This window comes from Pseudorasbora parva, chromosome 25 (genome assembly GCF_024679245.1).
Source record: "Pseudorasbora parva isolate DD20220531a chromosome 25, ASM2467924v1, whole genome shotgun sequence".
Classification (NCBI taxonomy): Eukaryota; Metazoa; Chordata; class Actinopteri; order Cypriniformes; family Gobionidae; genus Pseudorasbora; species Pseudorasbora parva.
Genome location: NC_090196.1, coordinates 21,383,521 through 21,396,139, shown reverse-complemented (window position 1 = coordinate 21,396,139; position 12,619 = coordinate 21,383,521). Strand labels below are relative to the sequence as shown.

The 12,619-nt window shown below is 37.0% G+C and overlaps 1 protein-coding gene across 3 annotated transcripts in view; it reads right to left on the bottom strand.

The window, feature by feature from the left end:
- si:ch211-266k8.4 (TBC1 domain family member 10B) overlaps window positions 1-12,619 on the bottom strand; it is a 77,073-nt gene that overhangs the window by 33,034 nt on the left and 31,420 nt on the right. Inside the window, exons 14-15 of one of the 3 annotated variants that reach the window (XM_067436077.1) lie at window positions 8,337-8,531; window positions 26-380 (exon numbers count right to left, since the gene is read on the bottom strand). In XM_067436077.1, the coding sequence (XP_067292178.1) occupies window positions 287-380; window positions 8,337-8,531 (289 nt within the window). In that variant the 3' untranslated portion in view covers window positions 26-286. Of the gene's footprint in view, window positions 1-25; window positions 381-6,703; window positions 6,968-8,336; window positions 8,532-12,619 lie in introns of those variants that run through there. The other 2 variants (XM_067436079.1, XM_067436078.1) reach the window with 2 other exon arrangements.

The following is a 12,619-nucleotide window of genomic DNA, read 5'->3' as shown; positions in this document are numbered from 1 at the left end:
GAGAAGCCAAAATTTTATTATGAATTAATCTTTTATTAAATGGCTATAAAAGCTACATTAAAACATGGACGTCCCACATTCATCAGTGGAATAGTCCGGAAAAAAACAGGGAAGTGAAAATCCTAAATTCATACATTAACATTCAATGATGTAAAGTTCGTAGTGCACATTAGCAACACCGTCAAAGGCATTGGTCAGACAGGGCCTGATTTATTTGTCAAATGACTGTTTCATTGAGCAGTTATGAAGTGAGCACACCTTGTTCCATAACAAGTCCCACGTGGTCTCAAATTAGCTGTGATTCTCTCACTTGACTTGCTGTCATCGGGCACGCGGTGAAGTTTCTTTCGTTCAGCAATGGACACTGTGTAGACTCATGCCTTTGTTAGCAAACACAAAGAAGCAGTTAGTGAAGGTGTGGGTCAAAATGTCTTTCAGAACAATAATAGCAGAGTCCCATGATCGCAGTGATAACGGCACACAGTCTTTGTCCCTGCCCAGCTCATGGTTCACTTATGAATTTGAATCTGCAACCTGTTAGACTATAAAACAATGTTTAAAAAATTGAGTGAAGATGCATCAAAGTATTGCATTAATAAAATGTCATCCAGTATAGAATTAAAACTACAAGGGAAATAATGCAGATCTCATGTTTGGAGCTACAAAAACAGCCCACTCTAACCACTGCTATTATGGGCCCTGAAGCTTGTGCTCTACAAAATGGAGTGTTAAAAGCATGAGCTGTTCTCAGCTAAAGCCACCTCAGGCAGCAAAGAGCACTCTCGTCCTTTGTCTCGCTCTCGTCTCTCAGGAGCGCTCAAACTATCACTTTGCCCTGCTGCGCAGTTCACTTTGGTATGAACTGAACAGCATCTTGCACTTAAAATCACTCAAAAATGAATTATGTTCACTTTGAATGAAAACATTCCCATTAAATTAAGCAGTTTCCAATGACAACAAAAACGAAAGGAATCAAAAATATGGGAACAACATTTTGGAAAAAACAAGTCAGCCACAAAGTGGTGCGCCACAAAATCACAGAGCACATGCTGAGGCACACCGGGTTATTTAGAGAAGTCCAGTTAGGACAGGAACTCTGAGCCAAGAAGACAAGAAGCCAAACAGTTTATTATGAATAAATCTTTTATTAAATGGCTATAAAAGCTACATTAAAACATGAGTATCCCACAATCATCAATGAAATAGTCATTCACTGATGTAAAGTTCGTAGTGCACATTAGCAACAACATCAGAGGCATTAGTCAGACAGGGCCTGATTTAATTTGTCATACCATAAAACTTAAGAAATTAAGCTGTATCCAAGCCTCACATCAACAAGTGCAATGCAAAGCTTCTGAAGCATGCTGCCACTGGACTCTAGAGCAGTGGAAACATGTTCTCTGGGGTGACGAATCACGCTTCTCTGTCTGGCAATCCGATGAATGAGCCTGGGTTTGGCAGTTGCCAGGAGAACGGTACTTGCCTAACTGCATTGTACCACGTGTAAAGTTTAGTGAAGGGGGGATTGTGGTGTGTTTTTTTTTTTTTGATCCAGTGAATGGAACTCTTAATGCTTCAGCACACTAAGACATTTTTAACAAATTCATGATCCCAACTTTGTGGGAACAGTTTGGGGATGGCCCCTTCCTGTTGCAACATGACTGCACACCAGTGAACAAAGCAAGGTCCATAAAGACTTTAAGGAATTAATGAGTTGTAGTGGAACTTGACTGGCCTCAACCCGACTGAAAACCTTTGGGATGAATTAGAGAGGAGACTGCGAGTCAGGCCTTCTCGTCCAACATCAGTGTCCGGCCTCACAAAAGCGCTTTTAGAAAAATGGTCAAAAAAATTCCCATAAACACACTCCTAAACCTTGTGGAAAGCCTTCCCAGAAGAGTTGAAGCTGTTATAGTGGCAAAGGGTGGGCCAACTCCACATTAAAACCTCCGCCATCCCAAAACTTTTGGCAATATAGTAGAATATATGTTAATGAACAAAAACACAACAAAAAATACAAGATTGCACAAAATTAACCAATAAAGTTTTGTTTACAATAATTATGTTGCATCAGCTGATTTGAATCACTACAAATCCAAAGTGTGGCTCTAACTAATGTATTTTTAAAACATTCTATGACAAAGATAACAAGCTCCTCTTCTTTCCATCCGAACTCCAAGCTTTAAAACCGTTTTCTATCCGAAAAGCATCACAAATTCATAAGCTGGAGCTATGAATAGGGCCGATCTGCTTCCACATCACTACATCCACATAACACAAGCCCAGAGGTAGTTAAACGGTGTGCTAAACTTGCTTTCAGATTAAAAATGCTTTAATCACAATGTATCTCTTTCAAGCGCCCAGCTCCAATGATGTACAGCCTGAGAGCTCTGCAGTTTATCATATGCACCAGTTGCTAATGGTACCATAGAGTATGTGTCTCCATATGGACCAGCTGCTTCCCAATGCACACTCTCTGGGGTCCACCACAATAGTGTTTAAACAGATTATCCTGAAGAGTTTAGCCATGCTGGATTTAGCCGTTTGTCGGTTCTGTGAGGTGCAGAAGGCCCAGTGAGAGCCATTGAGACCGAGCAGCCTGGTGGACAATGGAGGCGTAGAATGGCCAGAAATAATGATCTCAGAGTCTTGAACCATAGAAATGCGATCTGACTGAATATACAAAATAATTTTCCTATATTCCTCACACAAAGCTATTCTACAACTAGGGTTGTATTAGCACTTTTTATGGTGCTTTTTTGTCCTGGTCACTGCATGGAAAATGTATTCAAAACATCTTTTTTGTTACATGGAGAAAAGTAATCTGGGTTTGGGATGACATTTTTTGGCAAAAACTCTCTATAAATGTACTAGACTTCTGCTATTAGTTAAAAGGATGAGGGAAAAAAAATGGAAAGGCTGGTAAAGATCCAATTTAAGCACCTTTGCAGATGATGGGTTTACCGAATATCTATAATTCCTTGGTCCATTAACAAAAGAATCTTGCTGGCCTCTTTACCCTGGGACAGCATAACACTGTCCAAGTGTGACTTGAACGACATGAACGTACGTGAACGGATTGGAATGAAGTGACAAACCCTCGAAGGCAAATCATGAAACGAAGAACTACGAATCTACATAATTGCTTGAATACCAGACATCACACAAACAAACTTGCAGTTGGGTCCAAAACTCTGAGCATGTTAAAAAATATGGCATTTGTCATTTAAATGTGGATAAAAATATGATTTCATATTATTTAAATGTGTATGCTGTCATTAAAATATTTCCAGCAAAAAACTAAAACTAAATTAAAGAAAAGCACGCACAGTAAAAGCTTTTCACAAATGATCAGACTTTTGGAAACCGTAGATGTAATTGTGACAGCACTAACTATAAATACTCATGCTTAAATTACACTTAGGTGGCTAAACCTTATTTAGTATTAATTTGGTCACAATGGGAGTGAGTTTGAATAGTGGTTTAGGTGGACCTTGTACTGTATATTGAGAAGCCACCTTTGACAAAGCCAGCAACCGCACTTGGGGTCGGTTAAAGATATGCAAACATATTTAAACAATTTCAAACTTAAATGCAATGAAGACTTACACAAAGTATACTTGACCTAAAGTGAAATGAATGAAATACTCTTCAAATGGTTTAAACTGCAAACTTAAAATAGAAATATACATGTATGAATGCGCAGAAAGAGAAAGAAAACTCAAGTGGCATCTTTACTGCCCTTCAAAAGTAGGACGAAGTAAGTTTGTGTGTGTGTGTGTACGTAAGTCTGTGTGACAGAAAGATCCAGACCGGTCCCCTCGGTTGGGTAATATTTGCATAGTTAAAGAGTGTGAAATAGTCAAAGTCCAAAGACCCGCACTCCTCATTAAAGGGGGTGTGAAATGCTGTTTCATGCATACTGAGCTTTTTACACTGTTAAAGACTTGGATTCCCATCCTAAACATAAACAAAGTTTCAAAAACTAATGTTGGACGTTTGATGGAGTATTTCTGTGTTAAAAATACTCCTTCCGGTTTCTCACAAGTTTCGGAGAGTTTTTTTCGAGTATGGGTCGACTTGACTTTAATAGAGCGGAAGGTCCTTGTATGGGCCGTACGGGCTCTTCTCCCGGTAGGGTGCGCGTGGGCGTGACTAGAGCGAGAGAGGAAATGCACGCCCATAAACACTCTCTCAGCTGCAGATCCAGTCGTCTGTTTTGTACTTATTTTTTGATGTAAGTACATAGTACTTAAGGCCACCTAATATAAAGTGGGGCCGGCTATTTAATAAAAACTGAGTGACCATGCACTTAAAAAACTTCACACGGACTTGGGTTTCAAACAAGACTGAAAAAAATTCCCTGATGACCCACTCCGCTGGGGCAAACACCGACTTCTAAACAGCAGGGTGATGCTGGGAAATCAGGAGCGAACCTATGAATAAATAAACGCCACTCTGGCTCTGCGTTGTTAATCATGGGAGTTCATACGACACGCATTTCCTTTTGGATTTGATCCTACCACATCGTTACTCGCGTTGTTTATGCAACACCTATAGAAGAGCCACCAATACGGTCACTTGAATCTTTCTGTGATCAGATAAGATCATCAGTTCCACTGATCAACTTACGCTCACTAATGTTACGTAACCATCGCACCTGAGCAAACGACAAAGGCTATTGCACCCCTATCCAACAGCCCGGCACGAACCTACACGCATAGATATCCCATTCCATGTATCCTATCACTTCATTTTCAGGGTTGACATATATGCTGTAAGCTTTCCCTCTGGGAGCCCAAGGAAACCAGATACAGAAGAGGAAGATCAAACACTGGGCACGGGATCACATGTCTCTGCTGTTCGTTCGGAGCGTGACGCGCACATGGCATACAGGGACAGAGGATTTTCACATACCCTCCCTAACTCTGGCTCTTTTCAGAGGTGGGACGTCTGGTAATCACAAGATTAGGAAAAGAACGACACCACAGATCCAGCCGGGTTTAAGAAAGCAAACTTTGGTGGGGAAAAAAGTGCACAAAAAAAAAATATTTCCACTAGAAGCACAGTTAACTTTAAAGAAGGAATATAGTAGTAGTTATCCTTTAAACTATTTATACAATAATAATTCAATTTTCAAAGTATGTATATAAAATATATATTACAAAAACTCACTGAGCAACAAAAATCATGTCCATTGCTAACATCTGATGAAAGCAAAACCAAACCAGGTGAAGCAGATTAACAAAACAAATTGTTTGCGGTTATTAGACACCTGTGAAGCCAAAAACCTTCAGACTCAAATTCCTTTTTGTTTGATTATGTTTACATTTTGTGTCACAAGCACCTTCTTTTAACTTACTGGATGAAATCGGAGTCAGTTAGCTCGCATAAGTTTCTCTTCGCATGATTCTCTATGAATGTGAACAAAGAAAAATGTAGTTAGACCACTTTTATGCTTCGAAGTAGCAATTAAGATGTTCCTGGCAAGGATTCAGGAACCTCATTTTGAACTCTGCATTAACTGCTTTATTGGTTCACGAAAGGATTAAAATTCTTAGAAGGTGATGCTGAAACTAATGAAACAACACGTTTGTTAAACACACGCACAGGCATAGGGCCCTATCATACAGCCAGCACAATGCGACACAGTATTTGTTATTTAAAGGGCGCGTTAGTAATATGTGCCTATCTGCACAACGTGCATGCTCAGCACCACACAAACAGTTTTAAGTATTAAAAAATAAAAAAATAAAAATTCCTCTCTGGAGAAGCGGTCAGTCTTCTCGCTCGCAAATTCCGCCATGTAAATAGTGAATCCCCTATGGTGTGAATCCCCCATGGAGTAAGCACAACTGGCTTTTAAAATAAATGGGAGATGAGAGTCAGATTGGTTTATTGCACATTACACCCAATGACTCATTAAGAGACTAAATACAACCCTTTTGGAACATGTGCCTGGCCCACCATCCATTTGTTTCCGCTGTCAAAGGCACAGTGTGTAAATTTGAGCGGCATCTAGTGGTGAGGTTGTGAATTGCAAGGCTCTATGGTGAAGTTTGTCTGTTTAGGGCTACTGTAGAAACATGACGACGCAAAATGGTGACTTTACTGTAAGGGGGCCCACGGTGTATGTAGATAGAAATGGCTTGTTCTAAGGTAATAAAAAAATAACAGTATATTACGTGAGGTCTTTATACACCACTGAAAACATAGTTATGTATATTATATTGCATTTCTGTAAATGGATCATCAAATACTAAACACTAGGGCTGTCATTTAAAAAAAAAAATCTAATTCGAACGGATATCAAATATCAAGCAATGTATTCGAATATATTCGAATATCTACATTTGATTTGTTGATGGATGCCATAGCAACTCTCAACAACCACCAGGGCTTTTATTTATTTGTTGTAAAGTGTAATAATCATCTCAGAAAAAATTAATTCTAATGCCAGGCGCAGTTGAAGTAGTTGATTGTTTGCTTACATTGGTAGGTTTAGGGACAGTGTCATTATGCCAACATTATCTTCATAACTTCTTACGAAATAAGTTTATCCCTCAGAAAAATGTACTTAACCCCTCGTCATCATGGTCCACTATTATTTTTTATTATGACTAAGAAAACGACCTTTGCAACAACTTTCAAGTCTCATTCAAAGAAAGTTTCACATTCTTTCCTGACATCATTACAAGTGCTACAAAGGACAGTGCAAAGGCACCAGGAAGGTGGATGTTAAAAGTTAAAAGGCCAGATGCTTGTTTCCATAGCTGGTGTGACTCATCTGCTCCAGTGTCAGCTCCTTCCACAGAAGAGGGCAGGTGGAAATGGCAGGACATTGGCCTCTGGGGGCCTGAGGGTTTAAATACAGCCTGCTGACATAACTGACCGGAGATCAACGCATCTGCTTCATTTTTCCACCACACCTACAGCCTTTCCGCCTGATCCCAGAGGTTAAAGATTGCTGGATGTAAAATGGTGACAGTCGGGGACCAAAAAAGCAGACATAATAACAATTTATTTTTGTTCTCATATGGCTCATAAGCTATCTTTGTCACTGGAAAAAAAAGTGGATGACAAAGTCAGGGCAGGTCTGTACAGTATGAACACGGATGAATTTCTCAAGGTGGGGATTTTGATAAATAAAGTGATGCACCAATATTAAAATTCCGAAACACGTAACTTAATTCATTTTACATTACAGCTGAAAACCAATAAAAACTCGATATTAAAATTTTGTCTAAAGAAAATTAAAAGCACAACACTACAATCAAACATTTAAATGCTATTGTAAATGTGAATTTAGTAGGGATGACCAATATATAAACATTTTGGCCAATATGATTTATATTTGAAAGCTGATGAGAGCCTGATTACAACAAAAAAAGTCTGACCATTAAAACCCATGTCTGAAGCACACAATAATAATGTTCTCATTATAATTGTATGTAGCCTATATGACAGATTTGAACAGCACATGTTGCACTTAATTGCATTTTCCTTTTCTGAAGTGATTTCAATCATATTTCAAGCATTTCAAAAACATCATTTGAAGCATCTCAGCTGAAGGAAATAATCCATTATTTATCAGCTTTAATATTTCGGCCAAATTTTTTAATGGTCCAATAAAATTATAAATGAACATAAATAAGCCAATACCGATATGGTGGCTGCCGATATATAGCGCATCCCTAGAATTTCGGCATCACAACCAATGTACAATATGAAATATTTTAAAAATATATATAAGTATAGTCTTCAGCAAACCTTATATTTAAAGTTTTATTAAATTATTAGTGTTTTTGATTAGTGAGTGTTAGTTGACAAATATCTGGATGAAATAAATTAATGAGTTTTTGATTTATGGCTTGTGAAATATACCGCATGTACGAGCCCTGATTTATTTCTTACAAAAACTCTGACTTCCTCACTGAGATTAACCTAATCCACAGGTATGCCACTCGAAAGTGGTGGAAAAAAAACCCTAAAACTCCCATTTTTCTTCATTAAGGTTTAACCTTTCATGGTTCCAGAGCTTTTTATTTAAATCCTTCTCCAATGTAGAGAATCCATAAGGTCGCATTAATCACTTTCAATGTGAGGGATTCGGCCCAGATTAAAGCATCATTATAACCAACCTATCTTCAACGAGTACAAAAACCTGGCAAACCAAACCTATGTGGCCACCTGTCAGTTTAATCCAATCCCAAAGGAGAGGGAATGTCAAAACGCATTAATTATTGCCAAACAAATGTTTACGATAGAAGATCAAATGTCTACACTGCGCCTACACAAAGCAAACGTATTAATCTTTAATGCAAACTAATAAGTACCTGCTTTGGGTTTCTTGACAATCATCAGTCTTGCTGTTCTCTGGCTGCACAAATGTTTCAGCTGATGTTTGTTGAGATCTAGAGCTGCGATTCTTCAGCAGGAGGGAAGTTCCTCGTCCGGATTGACCTCGACTCCTCCTGCGGGCCACTTTACCCACGGGCCCCGACCTCCCCCGCCAGACTGAAGAGTTGGAGCTGTGAAGAGTCAGAAATCAGTACTCAAAACTCACTCAGGGACATACAACATACTCCAACATGTATTTAGATTAGAGCTGTCAAAACGAGCGTTTTAATGCACGCAATTAATTTTTTCAGTTTAACGCAGTTAATGCAGCAACCGTTTTTTTTCTTTTCTGTTTGCACAGAAAGACACGCACCAAAATCGAGTTCACTTTCACGCTTGAAGAAACAATAACACAAAGAATGTCACTTTTGTTGAGTATTCTCATAAGAGCAGTCTTAAATTAGTTAAATAATGTGTTAAATAATTAACTTAGAGTTCAGTAGCAGCCTAATAAACCAGTGGCTGTGATGTCTGTCATTGTTAATCAAAAAAATAAAGGTAACAGAAAACTAACTTTAATACGGATTAATTGATATTTCATTTATAATTTATGCATTTAAGAAGGTTTGAAAACTATTTCCATAATTTCCATATACGTCTATTATAATGGTATTCACGTAAAGACTATTTTAAGTTCACTTCAATTAAAAGTTATTTTTTAAAGAATAATAAATGTTGAAATTCCAAGCTTTCAATTACACTGTAATGTTGAATGCCTATCATTAATGTAAAAAAAAAAAAAAAATCAGTAGAAGTATTAATCTGCACTATATAGTTTGTCCATCCACTAGAGGGCGCCTATTCTAAACTAAGGCGTAGTTTGATGACACCAAGTTTGAGCGCAGCATCTTGAGATGTGGTCTTCACCTCAGGATAAAGAATCGTGATAGGACTCATAGGGCAGAAATCATGTTGACGGATGAGGTTATTAACGTTACTGTAGTATGAAGCAGAGCAGGACCGAGGGTTGAGGAGCTGAGCAAGGCCGCTGTAAGGATTGTTACTCAACACACGGCTCGCGAGCAGCGGGACTTTTATTATGACGGGACACAGTCGCGGGTGCCATTGCCGCTTTTCTGGTCATGAGTATGAGGTAACGTAGCTCTGTTTATCATATTAGATACTAAGTATTATATTAAGTATCATATTACATATTAAGTGTGTTTAAAAAGACGTCATTCTGTGCGTTCTCTCAACGGCTGCTGTAGCGTTTGCACACTGCTAAGGAGAAAAGCGTTTCTGCCAAATAAAACCGAAAACCGAAGGTAACGCAGATATGATGCAGATATTGATGCCCTCAGACGTCCTGGCTCCTTAGTTAAAATAGCAATTTTCATAGAAACATTTGGGATATTGTAAGAACTCAACTGAACAAAATATATAACACTGGTCTAGTGGTTTTTGGATATTTTACTGCAAAATTACTACATAGTGCACATTTAATATCAGTGATACTGGCTTTCATTCATAAAAAGATGTCTTTAAATTGTTTATACCCTAATTTAGAGAGTAACTGAAATTATTACAATCTAAAAATGTTAAAAACTCCAATAATAAAAATTATTAATTTGTTAATTAGCAGTTATTCATTAGTTAAAACATTTTAATCAATTGACAACACTAATTTCATTAATTTTTATTGCATAAACCCCTTCCACTTCTAACAGAATGATTTTTTCACTGAAGTAACAGGACACCACACACACTGATTTACACCTGCAGTCCTAAATGATACACCCTGTTTACTGTAATCACACAAACACACACACACCCTCATTCAATTATATAGCATAGCTACACTCTTCAGCACTGTGTAACAGATGACTAAACAAAAAGTTCAACACGTTAATATGGAAAATGCTACTGACTAAGAACTAGTACTGACTACATTCAATAAACGTTATTGTTTAATTAAACCAGTTTTGTATGCAGTTTTCCCGGCAAATAATCATTAAAATGTATCAGTCAAAACTAAACAGCATAATTACATTAACTAAATGCATTTTCATAATTATCTAAATGAATATTTTTTGTATGCATCCGAGACAACTCAATCTATTCTAGATATTCACTGAAAACAAGTCTAAATGCCTTATGAAATGTGTTTCTTAATTGTCTGCATCTTGCTTAAGGATTTAGATGCTTTTGCGCAGCATAGACCAACTTGCGTTTGCTACATGACTGAGTATAACCTCCTGGGACCCAGTAATAGACTTTTGTCCACTGTAGTGGACATTATATTTGAGTGAGTTTCTGTGACATCATACACATCACAGTTGTGAGTCAGGATGTCCTTTATAGAGCACATTCAGGGCTTTGCACTGATACCAAATGTTTGGAGGTTTCACCAGGACAACAACAACTTCTTGGTCTTTAAAAATGGCTGACATTAATGTTTAGCACTCTTATGGAAGTATGATAATATTTTGTCATTATAATTTAAATCTGATTGATTTTCAAATTGTTTGTTATAAATCAACATCTCAGGAAAATGCTATGGGGTTTCTAATCAAAATATGACTTTCTGTTACAAAACAGGGCATTGATTTCATAAATGTCCACTGTAGAGGACACCGGGACTTAAATCATGTTTATCAGGCATTTTGGAGACACAACAAGTAAATAGGGAAATAAATTACATATCAATATTCCTATGAAATATTACATATTATAAAAAATGTTGCCAATTATTACTCCCATCATTACACTTCTTTTTTTCATTACATGTTGCACCAAGAACACAATAATATGCAAATTAGATGCAATATATCGATACATTGTATTGAATGGGAAAATCCATGTATGGCCATTTTACCCACATATTGCATAAAGTAAGATGGCATATCAAAGCATTCAGTTATATCTTTTATAACATAGCTCAGAATCATCTTTAAAAAAAGTTTGTTTTAAAAAAATCCTAAAACTTAAAAATGTATTCGTAAATTAAAAATAAATCCCATTGTTTTAGCCTATACATGCAATGTAATTTCATTTAAAAAAAAAAATAACAACTGAGTCCTGATGTCAACTACAGAGGACATATCATAACATATGTATACAATATAATAAATAAAAAAAAATAATGTGTCCATTTGTTTCTTATGCTCTAAACCAACTTTTTTTTCTGGGTCCCGAGTTTTTCCCCAGTAATTTCTAATACCATATTTATGCCAATCTGGATTTTCTGACTCTAAAACACATTTAAAATAGAGTACTTCCATGACTAGCCAATGAATATCTGTATTTCAACACAGCCTGTGCGCCAGATATTTAAGCCTGTTTTCTGGGATCTGGGTGAAGTGATGAAAACCTGAGCTGGGTGATTGAACACACACAGAGAAAACAGCCCCCTTATTTCCTCATCATGTCAAATTAGAAAATCCACAAGCTGACCTTCAGTGACCCCATTCGGTCTCAAGAATCATTCTACTGACACTAATGCAGGAGCTGCTGAGAATGACAGGTTTCAACTGCATCCACAGTTTCAAAAGGTTTGAAATCATTAGAAAATGTGTAGTGGCATTGAAATACAAGGAATATAAGCCCTCATAATAAAACGCAATGACATGCACGTGAACTTGAATTTCCTGCACAAAGATAATCAGATACACACACATGCAAACAGGCGAGCTAAACACGCAAACTATTTCAACTAGCCAGAAGCATTTTCCCATACAGTTAAAGCTCCAGAACCAGATTAATTCTTGCTCAGACAAAAGTACAAAGTCATAAATTATGTCACTCTGTGACAACGAAAAACAAAACACAAGGACCTGATTGGTGACATCCACCCGTCTTTAACTACTTGAACATTGTTAAAGGGATAGTTCACAAAAAAAAAAAATCTTTTATGATTTACTCATCATTTACTTCCCCATCTCGTTCCAAACCTGTATGACTTTATTTCTCTGTACAACATAAAAAATATTTTTTGAAGAATGTGGTGGCTGCTTTTTTCAATGCCATTACAATTAATATGGACTAGAGCCTTTAAGCTTCAAAAAGGATGCAAACGTACTATTACTGCATCATAAAAAAAAAAAATATTTTTATAAAACGTGTGATTCAATCGCTAACGGGACATCACTAATTCTCTCAGAAATGTGCTATAAACTGGGATGGATTTTAGGATTTTTTTATTTTTTTTATTGAATAATGCCTGTCAACAAATGGATAAAGGAAATGCTTTATAAAATGTTAATGTTTCATTTAAATATAT